Source organism: Rhincodon typus, chromosome 46, assembly GCF_021869965.1.
Source record: "Rhincodon typus isolate 14 chromosome 46, sRhiTyp1.1, whole genome shotgun sequence".
Classification (NCBI taxonomy): domain Eukaryota; kingdom Metazoa; phylum Chordata; class Chondrichthyes; order Orectolobiformes; family Rhincodontidae; genus Rhincodon; species Rhincodon typus.
The window spans coordinates 4,945,185-4,962,618 of record NC_063377.1 but is presented as its reverse complement, the minus strand read 5'-3'; the positions used below and the strand labels follow the sequence as shown (position 1 = coordinate 4,962,618).

The 17,434-nt window shown below is 39.5% G+C and overlaps 1 protein-coding gene across 1 annotated transcript; it reads right to left on the bottom strand.

Annotated features, from left to right (window-relative positions):
* Positions 1 to 5,570: 5,570 nt before the first annotated feature.
* On the bottom strand, positions 5,571 to 11,238 carry LOC109915963. The gene is made up of 6 exons (XM_020515648.2): positions 11,196 to 11,238; positions 10,326 to 10,664; positions 9,936 to 10,238; positions 6,480 to 6,593; positions 6,279 to 6,337; positions 5,571 to 5,649 (listed from the first exon to the last, which is right to left on the bottom strand). Exons 1-6 carry the CDS (start codon positions 11,236 to 11,238, stop codon positions 5,605 to 5,607), a joined length of 903 nt encoding a protein of 300 aa, XP_020371237.2. The 3' UTR covers positions 5,571 to 5,604.
* Positions 11,239 to 17,434: the final 6,196 nt, after the last annotated feature.

Sequence of the window (17,434 nt, the reverse complement as noted above, 5' to 3'; positions counted from 1 at the left end):
CAAGAGTGAGATAGATACATAATACGGAATCAGGTAAGATAGCTTATATCACGGTGAAGGCAGTGGGATTAGTCATTAAAGAGGTTACAGCTGCACACCTGGTTGGTGTAGTGATATTCTGCAAGAGTGACCATGGGTTAGTGAAGAGGAAATCATGTTTAACCATTGAATTAGACCTTTTTTGAAGAATTAACATTAGACATAGAGACAGAAATGTGTTGCAGCCTGCAATTTATTTATTTTTGTTTTCATTTCTGTCAGTTCTCTGCTTTATATATTGGTCAATGCCATTAGTTGTAAACTGCACAAAATTTAGTTTGAGTGTTCTCTAATTCTCTAAGAATGGATTAAATGTATCCAGGCTAAAGTTACAAATAGTTCAAGAAACAAAAGCAATTTATTTCCATTCTTTATTGAATGTGTAAACAGTATTCAGAAGCGTAGCAAAGATAATTAAAATTACCTTTGTTTTTCCACTGGAGTATACACAAGCACACAACAAAATTTAAAAGATCAATGAATGAACTTATAAGCACAAAAATATAGAAAGGATTTTTTTATTATTAAATACAAGGGATGTGGGCATCACAAGCTAGGCCAGCACTCATTGCTCATCCCTAATTCACAGGAAGGCTTTTGAGAGTGAACTGCATGTGGGTCTGGTTTCACAGGTAGGCAGACCAGGTGAGGATAGCAGATCTCCTTCCATTATTTAGGCAGATGGGATTTTCCGACAATTGACATTAGTTTCATGGTAATCAGTAGTTTCTTAATTCCAGAATATTGTTTCTAAATTACATTCAGTTTCCACTATCTGCCATAGCAGCATTCGAACCAAGGTCTTCAGAACATTAGCTGTGTTTCTGAATTAAAAGTCTAGCGATAATGCCAATAGGCCATTGCTTTCCCTGATGTGCTTGTTTGTGGCAAAATCAGAAGTTTTACCCATCAATTAACTGCCACTGGTAACGTGCTGCAGAACATCTCCCTGAATTGTTGATGTAAGCATGGTGTCCATTCGCAAAAAAACTTTGTTAGGTGCTAGTAAGAATTTCTAATGCTGGAGTCAGAGATAACACAGTGTGGAGCTGGAGGAACACAGTAGGCCAGGCAACATCAGAGGAGCAGGAAAGCTGAATGAGCATTTCTGAAGAAGGGTCCCAACCTGAAATGTCAGCTTTCCTGTTCCTCTGATGCTGCCTAGCCTGCTGTGTTCCTCCAGCTCCACACTGTGCTTTCTTTGTTACATGTTAGTTAGAGGATAAGTCAACATTTGATGTCACTTCAACAAAATTTGATATTTCAGCAATCTGAATGAAAAATTTAATGTCACTTCAACAAAGTTTGATATTTCAGCAATCTGAATGAAAAACCCAAACATTGATAATAGTGCATAAAAACCAATAGAACTGTGGATGCTGTAAATCAGAAACAAAAATAGAGATTGCTGGAAAAGCTCAACAGGTCTGGTAGCATCTGTGAACAGAAATCAGAGTTAACTTTTCGTGTCCAGTGACCGTTCCTCAGTTCTCTTCATTGATAACAAAGCATTTATTTCCATTCCAGGGAAAGCTTAATTCAGGAAAGTTTGTAACTGCATGCGTGAATCTCCATTGATTTCTTAAGGCAAGAGATACCTTCGTGAACTGAATTGAGTCTTTTGAAAGAGTGCTGCTTTAAAAAAAATGGTATGTGGGAAAACAATTTGATAGTTTCATCTGGAGGATCGGTCAAAATAGATATAATCCAAGAGATTATGGCATTTTGGATCCAACAACGAGTTAGTTGGAGGAAGCAATTGATATTTGTCAACGCAGTGTTTTTTCTTGACCTTCAGAGCTTGATGCTAGTTGTGATCTGTTGGGTTCAGCTCCCCATCGCTTGCTTTTTGAAATTGATGTTAATTATATAGATTCAATGTTGGGCAGTGGTGAAAATATTTTCAGCTGTAATAATAGACAATAAAAACTATGGAGTTCACAGTAGGATGGATGTTGCAGGCAAATGTTATAACGTGCCTAGTTACAATGTGTTATGGATCAGACTAGGCCCCTTAAAATATTTTAAGGTAGCATGCACTCTAACCTTGTCTTTTTTTAAGGCAAATGTGAAGTGCCTTGATCTACAGGCACGGCGACTGGTCAAACAATTCGACATCAAGAAAAACACAATTTATTCAAACATCATAGTTAAAATACAAACAAAAGAAAGCAAAATTTAGAATAGTTTAATTTCTTCGGAAACTTAACTGAACAAAAGATACAGTAATTATTACGAATTAACTGCTTTTTTAGTAACATCCCATAAATACACCCTTCAGCAAAAAGGTAAATTCAGAAAAATAGATTTGTCTCACACATAACCCAGCAACAGAGATAAACCACAGCCTCTAAATATGGCCGAGAGAAGGAAAAGATAGCTTCTACTTCTTTAAGCCCACAAGAGCAACAGTTTAAAGATAAAACTGAAAGCTGGAAAAAATACTAGAAACCCTGATCTGAGAGAGTTGGCCACACCCATCCAGGTTGCCTCCATTGTTCCAATTTTTGTTTAAAAAAACAAGGCCTCACAAGTTGTTTACTGTAATGGTTTTGGTAGACTGCTCGGTACCTCTGCCTTACAATATCCCTTCAAAATAACCAGAACAAAATAACCTCTCAAAGCCACAGCATCATCATGTGACAGAAAGGATAAAATGTGCATCATTCTTTAAATTTCACAAAGCATTTTGAAAGGTAAGACAAGTTTGGAAAATTTACGTTATGGATTAGTAGTCAATTGGCAGAGTTTTATTAGTGTGAAACATAACAAATGTTTGAAAGCAGTAGGGAAAATCGATAAAGTAGATAAGAAACCAAACTGCCATGTTTCTAATACTAAGAGAAACATTGAATTACAGAGTGGAGAAGTTATATTAGAACATTGTACAACGTTTGATCAAAAAGAACTTGAGCAGTTCTAGCCATCCGAATGAGAATTTGAGGTTGGCTCATTCGAGGTATTAAAGGGTAATTTAGAAAGAATGTTGAGCAATAAGGAAGACATGTATTGTGGACAACATGTAGAACTGCTGGTTCAGCAGTTGTGATGTGCCAAATTGCCCCTCCATCCCCGCTATGCTCCAAATTACCTTCTGCTTATTATGTTGTCAATTCAAAGTGAAAAACAAACATGATTGCACTAGGAGTGGAAGTCTCTGCAGTTTCAGAGAAACAGGGAATATAACTAGGCAGAAATGTTGAAAATAATTCTGATCAGTTTTACTGGAACTGAGGACCCTGAAGTTTCTGTTAAATTACGTGGAGGCAATTATGAAATATAGTGAATGAAGAAAAGATTGTCAAAATACATGAAAAACGCATCGAAAAAAATGATCATGTACTTAATGATACGTCTCAAACTGCTTGGAAGGTGTTAAGGAAACGTACTGACCCAAAGGGTGGTAGATATCTGGACCTCACTGCCAGAAAGGATGCTGGAGGCAGAAATTATCACAAGATTTAAAAAGTAGTTTCAGGTCATGTTGCTGAATGATACTCTTCAAGGCTATCTGTTTAACAAAGGAAGTTAGGGTGAGGCAATGAAATTTTTTGCCATCAATTCTTTGCCATCCAACACATAAAGGTAAAGTCCAATGGTCTGCATCAATCTCATTAATGTTTTACGATTCCAAGTTTGAGTTTAAACAAATTTTGAATAACTTCCTCATCACATTCAAGTGCTGCTTTGGAAACTGCACATGAAATTGAGTCACAAACGTTGAATGCTTGGAAAAAACTTTGAAGTGAGAAAAGACATAGAAAATGCTCTGGGTGAGGGAATGTAATAGCTGTCATCAGGCATGTCTTTACCGCCATAATTAAGTGATCCACTTAATTTTGAAGGATATAACTCCAAGAGTCAATTGTGGCACATATGTGACTGACATAAACACCAAAAGCTGAGTGCTCCATAAGGGGAAGAGAAGGGGAGATGATAACAACCTTGAATTGGTTTGAAGCAACCTAGCTGTCGCAGTAACATCTATCCATGACAGTAAGTGTAGGAGAGATTATAACTGAGAACATCCTCACTATACTCTTAATATCAACATCAGTTTAATGGTGATAAATTAAGGTAAAAACTGTTAGTTAAACATTGGATGCATACCAATGAGCTTTTTTTTGCCACAGTGTCAGAATTAATTAAACCACAAGTCATATCCTTGTATATTCCTCAGTCTACCATTCTCATCAAGCAAACATTTCATTGGTTATTTCATGCAGAACCGAAGTTTATACCACAGGAACACCAGGCAGTACGTCCTTGCTTATTAATCTTTTTAAAAATGTGGCATGCACGTAATAATGCTAGGTAAATGACTTTTATGCTATAGAATATAGTGCACTTTTTTAAGTTCACACTCTGTAACTTTATAAGACGTTGATGAGATGACATTTAAAGTGCTGCTTACAGTTTTAATCAAGTGTTTATGAAAGAATATGTTAAAATGGGCAGAGAGCTTGTGGCAATCAACTGGAAGGCTGAGAACTTTCTTACAGGCAAAAATAGTTGTATCTTGTTTGTATCATTTTGTCTTTGCTTATCATAGACAGGACCCATTTTCTTATTTTCACACCTTATTTATACCAAATGTTCATCTCTATTCCCACTTCACTATGACTGACATGCCTTTATCTTTTGCTCCGAAAATCTGTTCATGTCCCTCCTTTTCTCCCTTTGTCAACAGTATAAAAAAAAATCAATATTAATTAACCCCTAACAGTTCTGAAAAAAGACTCATATTTGACTCGAATAATTAATTTTGCTTCATTCTTCACAGATGCTGCTGGACATGTTGAGTTTATACATAAAAAAGTCATTTGATTACAGTGGGATCCAATATTTTAAATACAGTCCCTCTCCATCACCATGATAAAGGCAGGAGTGTACCTAAGGCATGCACAGAAAAATATCACCAAGATCATTCAGAAGAAATGTCCAAAATCGCAATTGCTACCCACAAGCAGAATAAAAGTTAGCAGGCTCCATCAGCATAAGAATTTAGGCGGTCCAGTCCAAATTACCGGCCGCATTAACTTGGAAATATACTGTTATTCTTCCCACTACCATCAGCTTAATATTCAATGCATTCAACATATCCTTTAATGGCACTTTGACAGTACGTTCACTGCAAAATCTACAGCGCATACATAGGAAACTTGGACTCACTTTCTGAATAGGCACTTAGGATACTTAGTAAGTAATGGTCTTGTCTGCAAAATTGAAAAAATAATAATAACACAAAACAAAACAGTCCTCAGTAGCGGCTGAATCTTTTCTAATTTGGTCATTCCCACTTAAGAGTGGTAAGTCATTAATGATAATTGGGTATTATATTGGGCAGAGGTAATGAAATCTTTGTCTGGGGCGGGTGTGGTTTCATGCTGCATCAGTCGCTCTTCTAAATTAAAGTTCCATTACCACACAAATGGATTTTGATATATGGACACAGCGCAGGTTCAAGGAAGGGCTTCTTCAATTATTACTGAAAAATGTTTCTAACTGACTTCGTAATGAGAGAAATCATTGGGCATGTTCTTTAATTCATGAATGCTGGGTCCATCAAAGTATTGGATCTTCAGTAAAGGCCAAGTGAGCATAAAGAGTCTGGGGAGTAAATCAAAAATCATTATTATCATTGAAACATAGGAACAGTGAGCAGCAATTCAATAATTGTACCCGATACCCGCTTCATTTGGAAGTTAACTATCTCTATGTCCATGTACCCATTATAATGTCCAATTGACATCAACAAATAAGAAGAAAAGGTGAGTAGTTTCCCAATATCCATCGTCATTTGTGTTTCACCTCTGAACTGCATGAGCTTATTTTAAGGTTTTTGTCCCCTTGGCACACACTGAGAACAGAGCAAATGATTCTCACTTTCAATTCAATGACATGTCTTAAACAAACTAGTCATTTCAGCTAGATCATGCCTTTGTCTTCCTTACATCCTGGAATGATCTAGATATCTTTATTGTCTGTTCGCAAAACACAATTTCTTTTTCATCCAGCCGTCATTGCATAGATTATTCATATTGCAATTATATATAATTGCTGATTAAATGTCCAAATCTCCATTTTCAGTTGCTTTGACTTCTTGCAAAATGATAAACAGTGCCACCTCGCAATGATTACAATTCTATCGCCATAATCGTCTCTCTTAAACATTTCGTAAAACTGGTGTAAGGAAACTACACATTTTGATGGGAAAAAAATCAGTTTTATGCACTTACCTCTTTCTTTGGAACATGTGGTCGAAATTCTGCTGATTTCTCACTGGTGTTCCAGTTGCCTAATGTAAAGAAAATAGTTAACATTTTCTTAAAAAAAAAAATAAGTTATGCTAATTAAGTTCAAGAACGTAAAGAATGGAAGACTGCAACAACACAGAAATAGAGCACGATGAATTTATAGCACCCACGGGCACGTCCTACCTAAGTCACAATTCCTGTAGCAATATCCCGCGAAGACAGTAAATAACACGACAAGGACAAGCATCACCAATATGCTCCCATAAAACATCAAAAGGCAAGGGCTGTTCAATGGCTCTTAAGAGGACAGAGATACTGTTAAAATGCACATTAACCAACTGATGTTCACAGGTAACTCATCAATGCAAAAATAGCTGGCAATTCTGACTTGAATGTGCAACTCACAACTGCACTGAATGAAATTAAATGAGATTGATAAATTCGCACAAAGACAGACTAAGACATGGAGAGAGAAAAGGAAAGAAAGGCATACCTGAAAAGAAATGGTCATAGAGTCATAGAGATGTACAGCATGTAAACAGACTTTTCGGTCCAACTCGTCCACGATATCCTACATTAATCTAGTCCTATTTGCCAGCATGTGGCCCATATCCCTCTAAATTCTTCTTAATCATTTATCCCTCATAATGGCTTTTAAATGTTGCAACTGTATCAGCCTCTATCACTTCATCTGGTAGCTTATTCTATACACCCACAACCCTCTACATGAAAAAGTTGCTCCTTAGTCTATTTTATATCTTTCCCCTCTCACGTTAAATCTTTCCCATCTAGCTTTGGACTCCCCTACCCTGGAGAAATGACCTTGGCTATACAGTCTGTCCATGCTCCTCATGATTTTATAAATTTCTATAAGATCACCTCTATACGTCTGACACTCCAGGCAACATAGCCCTAGCCTGTTCAGCCTCTCCCAATAGCTCAAACTCTCCAACACAGCAACATCTTTGTAAATCTTTTCTGAACCTTTTCAAGTTTCACAACATCTTTCCTATGGCAGCGGGACCAGAACTGAAATCAGTATTTTAAAAGTGGCTTACCCAGCTGCAACATGGCTTCCAACTCTTAAACTCAACGTACAAACTAACAAAGGCAAGCAATGCCTTTTTCACTATTTTATCCACCAGCGACTCTACTTTTAAGGAAATATGAACCTGTGCGCCAAGGTTTCTTTGTCCGCCAACACTCCCCAGGACCTTACCATTAAGTCCATAAGTCCTGGCCTGATTTGCCTGAACAAAACGCAGCACCTCATGTTGATATAGATTAAACTCCACCTGCCACTCCTCAGCCCATCGGCCTTCTGACCAAGGTCCCATTGTACTTTGAGTTAACCTTCTTGGCTGTTGACCAAAACCACCAATTTTAGTATCACCTGCAAACTTACTAATCATGCCTCCTATATTCACATCCAAATCAATTGCCTAAATGAAAGAGAAGCAGTGGACACAGCATTGATCCTTGTGGCATACCGCTGGTCACAGGCCTCCAGTCTGAAAAACAACCCTTCACCACCACCCTCTGTCTCCTACATTTGAGCCAGGTATATTTCCAAATGGCGAGCTCTTCCTGTATTCCATGTGATCTAACTTTGCTAACCAATCTACCATAAGGCCCCTTGTTGAATGCCTTACTGAAGTCCATAAAGACCACATCCACCAATGTGCCTTCATCAATCCTTTTCATCACTTCTTCAAAAATCTCAATCAAGTTAGTGAGATACAACTTCCCCCACACAAAGCCATGTTGACTATCCCTAATCAGTCCCTTTTTTTTTCCAAATACATGTAAATCCTGTCCTTCAGAATCCCCTCCAACAATTTGCCCACCACTGATATCAAGCTCACGGATCTATAGTTCCTAAAATTTTCCATACCACTTTCTTTTTAAATAATGGCACCATGTTAGCTAACTCCAGTCTTCCGGCACCTCACCTGTTGTTTGTTTGTAGAAAAACATAACTTTGCAAATATTATTCTGTTGAGCAGAATATAACATTGTAAAGTTCTCCAAATTTTGCTAGTTTCTTGTTGTATTAATGCAAAATCTAAGCGGCTATTTGGATCTATCTGTATCTGTTTAGCTATCCAAATCAACAGCTACTTTCTCGTGCCTGTCACATAACTTCTCATCCATATTGTCAGTTGTATATTTCTTGCAGCATTCAACAATTTGTGTTTATTCGGAAATGTGAAGATAATGAAGTGTCAGGATATTGAAGTGTAAATCACAAATTTATTGAATTGCATACACGATACATCTCCTTTCAGCATTTAACGAAGTAAGTGTTTTTTTTAGAAATACTTCCTTAAATACTTGCGACACCAGTTCCATAAATCGTTACTCCCCTTTTTAACTAGCCGTCGCCCCAATTTTCACCACCTGCATGCCGATTTAGAATCAAATTTTTATCCAAAACCAATTACATTTTACACAATTATATTCACCTATGTATTTCCTCAATTCTCTGAGTTAGATGAAATGTTTTATGGATTTTTTTTCAATAGATTGAGGAAGTTATATGCAATCTTCAGAACTTATTATCTATGTAGGTAGAATAACAGGGTGATTGGTGCTACGTGCACAAAAATAAAACTAAATATATATAATGTCACACAGGCTGATAAGGTCATCAAAGGGAAAAGGCAAGCATAAAAACTTACAATAGCAAACACAGATTTGTAAAGCAAAACAAAGAAAAATGATCGATTACACTACGAAATATCGATTTACTCAAACTTGGGCCATGATAAATTGATCTGCTGTTGGTGTATCAAATGGATATATATGCAATGGACAACATTCAAGAAAACGATTTACTGTAATGAGACTAGAAGTTAATGTTTGAACCAAAGAAAAGAATTGAAAAACGTATTTTTGTTGCTGCTCTGAAAGCGGAATTCTGCTTTGTGAAAGTATTCGATTGGATAGAATTTGACAACATCTTTAGACTTCTGAGGCAGTCTGAATCTATAAGAGATCAATATATTGGCACCACTCTGAAATCCTGGAGGAATTCGAAGAGAACCCTTTTTTTATCAGTTGGTACTTATACATGTAGATGTCTCCATTAAAGAGAAATGGGTCAGGGTGAGGGGAGGGCACTGACGTGGGTATAGAGCATTCAGATTTCTTAAATACACACGGGAGAAAGGGATATAAAAACAGGTGAATATTATGATAGTTTTATCAAAATAAATATTTTGAAAGCTCCTTGAGTGAAACAGGAACGCTCATTTTAATTTCGTTTTAATCACTGATTGTGTTAAACTAAATTATGCTTGTCTGGGATGTGAATGCTACGAAACAGAGAGAACAATCCAGAGGCAATATCAGAGAATTTAATGAACTGGAATTAGATAATTTTTTTTCATTCTAATTAGCAGAAGTTCAGACTCGTACATCATTCCCTGCTATATGAAAATGGTCTGCTTCAACAGATTCTGATAAGAAATCAGAAAGTTAAATTGTGATTGAGTAATCTGAAAGAAGTCAATGTTTCAACAGTCAGATGTTGATGCAAAGAAAAGGAGCAACTTTAAAAATGAAAGGTTGAATTGTTAATAATAAAGTATAACACTCGCATTAAACTTAAGGATCAACTGTTACAGTCAAATTTACCTTTCTGATATGGAAGATTTTCACTGACAAGAATTTCAGTTGAGTTGATTTGAACCGAACAAGTACAGACAGCACCATGTTTCCATGCTTCTGCTGGGACTCTGATGTGACTTATTAAACTGTGTGCCATGGCAGAGTCCATTGTCACAGAATCTGTCCAAGCCTCAGCATCCCAAGTGGAAATATTCCAGTCGATGGGAAAGGAATCGGAAATCACGTTACTCACTAAACACATCAATGGGATAGTTTCCAAGGAAAACATTTCATCCAACAGCGGAGATAAAAGAATTACGTTGGGAGGCCCTGATGAGAATGGGAGGGAACATAAAATTATTATTCAACGGTGTTGATTATTGATAGTGAAATCTGTAAATCTGTCTTTCCTCTTACCTATTATGAGCACTAGTGATCCATTTCCGAATACTAAGGGGTTAAGGTACTCATTCCTACTGGCACAGTAATATAGACCAGAATCATTCCTTTGGACATTGCGAATCACAAGCGTATAATGAGTTGAATAGTCGTTCACTTCTCCAGAAAATCTTCCAACTGGAGGGAAATGCTTGCTTACGGTGTAAACGAGTTGCACACGTTCTCGTAGCTGCTGTTTATACCAGAAAACAGCATCGTACGCCAACCAACCCGTGTGACAATGCAACTTGACAGTGTTTCCAATGGAGACCGTCTGAAGTGCTGGCATCTGCAGGACTATTGTCTGAGGAACAGTAACTATGAAAACAGAGCATGTCACAAGCAGTTCTGCTTTAGCTTCGAAAATTTGCCTGCTTAGCACAGGGTTAATAGTGTAAATGTGGAAAGTACCATGCTTTTCTGTCATGACCATCAATCCAAATAACGAATTAGATAAATTAGTACAGGGAACAAACGAAAGAAAGAAAGAAAGAATCTATGCAAACAATGAAATTATTTGTAACTACGGTCACATATTACAATCTTGGGAGAAAATGAATTTTGCACAGAGGAAGATCTGGCAAATAGCAATTCCATAATGATCACCAATGCTGTTTTCATCACTTTGGTGGAAGAGTGAAGAGCTGTAAGTTGATTCCTCAGCTAGTTTCCCAATACAATCCACGAAATGTGCAAAAAATGTTTAATTTACAGACCTTTGATAATACAGTTCTTCACCACAAAAAAAAACTGATATTATAGAATACAACCACTTAAGATGTCTCTTGACTAAATTTCCCATTTGTCCTTCTCTAGAACTACGCCATAAATTAGATAAGTAGATCTAACCTGACAAAAGCTGGAACAGCGTACAGAGAGGTAAGACATTCATTGCCTGTGGGTGAAGTGTAACATTTAGAATGGCTTATCTTGTTTGTGGAGCAGTCGAGAGGCAATACAAAGTAAAACTCACAGCTGTAGAAATTATCTTCAGCATTTAAAAGTAACTGAATGGAAAGTACAGAATCATTTATATGGTCACTGTGGGTTTCCTGTTTACACGTTAAGCATCCCCATTTGCAAAGGTCATTTGCTCACCATGCAGTTTGCAAAAAAAAAGTATCTTTTCTGCCTGTAACATCACCATCAATTAGCATCCTGCTTGTTTCGTTCCCTTTTGGGTCTGCCCCTATTCCTCATCAAGTGTCTTTCATCGGGTGGCACCTTCTTTTTGGAAGCAACAGAGCATTGTAAATTCACCCTTCCATAAATTTAAGCACAAAAATCAAAGGCAGTAGCAGTGTCTGTGTTACAGTAATACTGTACAACTCAAGGTAGCTTTTCAGATGAGATGTTAAACCTAGACACCTTTTGTCCTTTCAAGAGATCAGAAATATTACCTGATCTGTCTTGGTCAAAAGGTCCATTTAAATTTCCCTGTCAGTCTTGAACAAAACATCTCTACTCGCATCATTACGAGTAAAAAGTCAATTTTTGGTGCATTATTTTTCTGCAAGACTGTTTTATAATAAATCATTGCCCTACGCACTGCATTAGGACCTAACAACATTTCAAATCTCACGACCTTGTCAGGAAGGTGGTTCGAGACGTCCTTCCTGTATTAATAGAGACCAGCCTTAACTTTCAACGGTATTTCTCTTCTTACTGTTGTTAAACATTCATACCAACATAACAGATATCTCAGATTGATTGATAATCTATAGTTAGATGCTCAAAATCGATTCCAGTTGAACTATTCTTGATAGTTGTGCATCTGATGCACCAGCAACTGCAAATGTGTATCCCTATGTGTAAGGCCTAAAATTAATTGGTGGGGAAGAAAGATTATCCACATCAATCTGTGTAATGTTATTAACAATATTCTAGCAATTATGTCTAATTATATATCAAACAAAGATATATTATACATAGATACGGAATGTATTTACAATTAATGTATATTTGGCTATTAACGAATTAGGATCTGATAAATAATACACAAGTGAATATATTTGCAATTAATTGTTTTATTTCAATTGATATCATCAATTGGGAGAATAAGTTTACAAGGCATTTTTTGAATTGATATGATAGATATATGATTGATATGACGTATTACAGCTGAGTGTTAAGAAGGACATAATATCTCATAACCTAAATGCCAAATCACAATTGATTGTGTGAGATAGTAGAAACTGCCGATGCTGGAGTCTGAGATAACAAGGTGTGGAGCTGGATGAACACAGCAGACCAGGCAGCATCAGAGGAGCAGGAAAGCTGATGTATCGGGTCTGAACCCTTCTTCAGAAATGGGGGAGGGGAAGGGGGCTCCGAAATAAATAGAGAAAGGGGAGGCAGTGATAGAAGGTGGATAGTGGAGCAGATAGGTGGAGAGAAGATGGATAGGTCAAGGAGATGGGAATGAAGCTAGTAGAGGTGAGTGTAGGTAGGAAGTGGGGTGGGGTGTTGGTCAGTGAGGTGGGAGGAGCGGATAGGTGGGAGAGAAGACGGACAGGTCAAGGGGGCAGGGATGAGAGGGGGGCTGGTCTTGGGATGAGGTCAGGGTTGGGGAGATTTTGAAGTTCGTAAAGTCCACATTGAGACCATTGGGTTGTAGGGTTCCAAGGCGGAATATGAGGTGCTGTTCCTCCAGTTTTTGGGTGGCATCGTTGTGATTCTGGAGGATGCCCAGGATGGACATGTTGTCAAGGGAGTGGGAGGGGGAGTTGAAGTGGTCCGGGACTGGGAGGTGTTGTCTTGTTGCTAACCAAGCGTAGGTGCTCCTCAAAGCAGTCTCCGAGCCTCCGCTTGGTCTCCCCGATGTAGAGGAGGCCACATCGGGAACAGCGGACACAATAGACCACATTAGCGGATGTGCAGATGAACATCTGTTTAATGTGGAAGGTTTTGTCGGGGCCTGGGATGGAGGTGAGAGGGCGTGGGCGGTTACAGAATTCCCTTTGTCCTCATGTATCACCCCATTAACCTCCAGATTCAATGTATCATTCTCTGCCACTTCCACCACCTGCAATCTGACCCCACTATGAAGGATATATTCCCCTCCCCACCCTTATCTGCCTTCCAGAGGGACCGCTCTCTCCATGACTCCCTTGTCCGCTCCACACTCCCCACTAGTACCACCACCCCAGGCACCTTTTCCTGCAACCGCAGGAGGTGTTACGCCTGCCCCTACACTTCCCTCATCACCTACATCCCAGGCCCCAAGAAAACCTTCCACATTAAGCAGATGTTCACCTGCACATCCGCTAATGTGGTCTATTGTGTCCGCTATTCCCAATGTGGCCTCCTCTACATCGGGGAGACCCAGCGGAGGCTCAGAGACCACTTTGTGGAGCACCTACGCTCAGTTTGTGACAAACGACAACACCTCCCAGTTGCGAACCACTTCAACTCCCCCTCCCACTCCCTGGACGACATGTCCATCCTAGGCCTCCTCCAGTGTCACAACGATGCCACCCGAAAACTGGAGGAACAGCACCTCATATTCCGCCATGGAACCCTACAACCCAATGGTCTTAATGTGGACTTTACGAGCTTCAAAATGTCCCCACCTCGAACTCATCCCAAGACCAGGCCCCCTCTCATCCCCGCCCCCTTGACCTGTCCGTCTTCTCTCCCACCTATCCGCTCCTCCCACCTCACTGACCAACCCCCCACCCCACTTCCTACCTACACTCACCTCTACTAGCTTCATTCCCCCCTCCTTGACCTGTCCATCTTCTCTCCACCTATCTGCTCCATTATCCACCTTCTATCACCGCCTCCCCCCTCTCTATTTATTTCAGAGCCCTCTTCCCCTTCCCCATTTCTGAAGAAGGGTCTAGACCCGAAACATCAGCTTTCCTGCTCCTCTGATGCTGCCTGGCCTGCTGTGTTCATCCAGCTCCAAACCTTGTTACAATTCATTGTGTGTTGGAATATAATTATTATGTGAAGAAAATGTCACTTATTTTATATCTCATGTTGAAAATGTCAAAAAAAGGCTTCACTTAAGCTCAGCAAATAAAGCTCGGAGGAAAGGCATACAGATATTGTTGAACAATGCATGAAGAAATGGTAAGCACAGACAAACCCCACAAACATACACTTCATTGGTCAATTCAATATTAACAATAACTGGACATGATGCACATTTCTTTGTTCATGAGCACTTGGGTATTGACCTCATTGATGTGACAAATTCAAAATTAACCAGATAATTGGGTACATAGTTCAAGAATTCTTCAGTGAATGCTCAAGTGGATCATCCAAAGCAATAAAAGGGAAAGTTAGATTGAATGTATAATCTCACAGTACATTCTTAGGTTGAGCCGAAACAAATGCTCAGGGAAATTGTGTAACAGCTATCCTGCTATTAATGTTAAAAATGAGTTACTTTAATAAACTCATAATAATACAATATGTTAACAATCCTGCACTCCTTGCTAATGATCTGAAGGCTCATGTTTCATACACCACTGTGAGAACTGCTGGAAATGAAAACATAATGTACACTGTTACTACCAAAAATAAACTTAAAGGCAAAAACAGAGCAGCAGGGCTTATGAGAAGTTATAAATTTCTTGATAACAGTCCATACAAACAGGGCCTCAGGTTATTGAAAGGTGACAAGCATGGAGGAGGTTGTTCACATTCTGAAATGATTATTCTAAATGTAGAGCCTGAAAGTTTGTAAAGTACCTAGCTGCAAGATAATAGGCTATTTCTTCAGGTCACTTTCATCCTATCTGGAGAACTGCAACAAGCCTAAGACTGAAATGTTGGCTTGGGAATATGGTGGTGTATTGAAATAGTTGGCAACTGAAAGCTCGGGGTCATTTTTACAGAGAGCAAAGGTGTTCGCAAAACAATCACCCAATCTGTTTTTCTTCTACCCAGTGTAGAGGAGAAGGTATTGTGAGCAATGAATGCTGATTGATTGAGGTGGAGATAAATCACTGCTTCACTTGGAAAGTGTGCCTGGGGTCTTGAATCGTGTGAAAGGAGGAGGTAAATGCACAAGTGTTGCACTATTTGCAAATGAATGTGAAAATGCTGTGGTGATGGTTTACGATTGGAGCAGGGTGTCCCAGAGAAAACGTTCCCTGTGAATACTGTTAAGTGACAAAAAGGGGAAAAGAATCTGATGGTGGCTTCCTGCTGCAGGTGGCAGCTAATGATCCTTTGGATGTGGAAGCTGCTAGGGCAGAAACAAAGGACTGGGGGACCCTGTCTTTGTGAGGTGTGTGAATGGGGTAAGGGCAGAAGTACAGGAAATAGGTTTAATATGGCTTGGGGCACTCTCAGCCATGGTGACAAGGAATCCTCTGTTGAGGAAAATGATGAACATTTCTGAGACTCCCTTTCAGAAGGTAGCATCAACAGAACAGATGTGACGTACATGGAGAAACTGGGACAATGTGACGCTTGTCCTTACAGGAAGCAGTGTATGAGGATATATAGTCATGGTCTCTCTGGGATTCAGTTGGTTTGTTACAGATATCAGTGGCTGCATTATCCCCACAATTGGAAACAAAAACGGGAAGTGAGGAGTCAGAGATGGAATAGGTGAAGCTGCGAGAAGGATAGAAATTGGAAGCAAAATTTATAATGTTTTTCCAATTCTGGGTCAGAGAGTGATGCAGTGGTGATAATGTCATCGATGTGCTGCAGGAAGAGTTACTGGGAGTATCCTGAGTAGGACTGAGGTCACGGAGATTTCCAGATAACGCACAAAGAGACACTGATGTGGTCATGCAGATAATCCTTTCCACACCTTTGTGCTGAATAAATGAGAGGAATTAAAGGTGAAGTCATTCAAATGAGCTCAGCCACTTGGAGAAGCACTGTGATGGATGGGGCTAGTTCTCTCCATGAAGAATCAGAGAGCCCTCAGACCATCTTCCCACCACACTCTGAGTGAAAGAAAATCCTGAAACCTATATCTCAGGCCTTTCACCTTAAAATTATACACCATCACCTTGTTACTGACCCTACAACTAAGGAGAACAGCTGCTTCATATCCTGTCAATGACCCCTGTATGCTTATTCAATCAAGGCCCTTCTTTCCTTCTCTGCTTCAAAGAATGCCTATTCAGCCTCTCTTTATACCTAAACTGCTCCAACCCAGACAACGTCCTGATTAATCAACTCTGCACCCCTCTAGTGCAATAAAATCCTCCCCGTAGTAAGACGATCAGAGCTTCACACTATGCTCCAGCTGTAGTCTAGCCAAAGTATTGTAAACCTCCAACATATCCTCACTGTTATGCTTTGGGAAAGGTGATGTGCAGCTGCACTGTTGCCTTCACTTATGGATATGAACTGGAGTTGGTGCAAACTAAGAGCACATGCAGAGATGTGTTGGACAGTTTCAGAGAGTAGATTATGGAGAAGAAGCATTTACAAAAAGGAATTATTGCAATTGTAAGGGAGGCAAATGAAATTTTATCACGGGTCTGGTAATGTTTGGAACCAAGTGGATATTGTTGACCACAAGGTTGTTGATTGGCATTGTTAACCTGGGCCAATCAGGAAGCCCTGGCCGACCAATATAAACAGGGAATGCCAACTGCTTGTTTTGAGGACCATGTATGTGTTGGTTGTGGGGGCTTGCACTCCCTCTTCAGTTAACTGAAAGATTTCCTTTTGTGTTTTTGGCTGCACTTCAGCCCCACGCTCCTGATATTTAGGCACCGAGTGCAGAGGGGAGCAGGTAGGTCTGTGGGTCTCCTCGTGGGTCTGCTCCTGGGTCTGGCAAGGCTGACCATTAATAGGTCCAGGTAGCGGGCTGTTGAGGGCCTCATTATGGCCAACTGCCTGCCATTTTTCCATAGCTATGTTTGTGCTCGGGTGTCCCTGGAGAAGGAGCACACAGTGTCCACCAATACTCTCAATACCTTTCAGGAGAGGTGGGCACCACTGGGTGTGGAGTGCCTTATCTCCCCCTCCAATTCCATTTTTATTTAATCCCTACCCTCCCCTTCACTTTTTCTTTCATGTAGGCTTTGCCCCTAGGGGGTCTGCTTGATACTTATTCTTTGGTCACATGTTTTTTTTTCCCCAGGTGTATGTTATTAAAGTTATTT

Bases quoted from the DNA above. Each gene is read 5' to 3' on its own strand.
- LOC109915963 (XM_020515648.2), bottom strand. From the start codon at position 11,238: ATGAATGTCTTACCTCTCTGTACGCTGTTCCAGCTTTTGTCAG. The intron at 10,239-10,325 runs GTAAGAGGAAAG...CATTCTCATCAG, and splicing joins ATCACTAGTGCTCATAATAG to GGCCTCCCAACGTAATTCTT. The intron at 6,594-9,935 runs GTAAATTTGACT...TGTCCTCTTAAG, and splicing joins AAATCTTCCATATCAGAAAG to AGCCATTGAACAGCCCTTGC.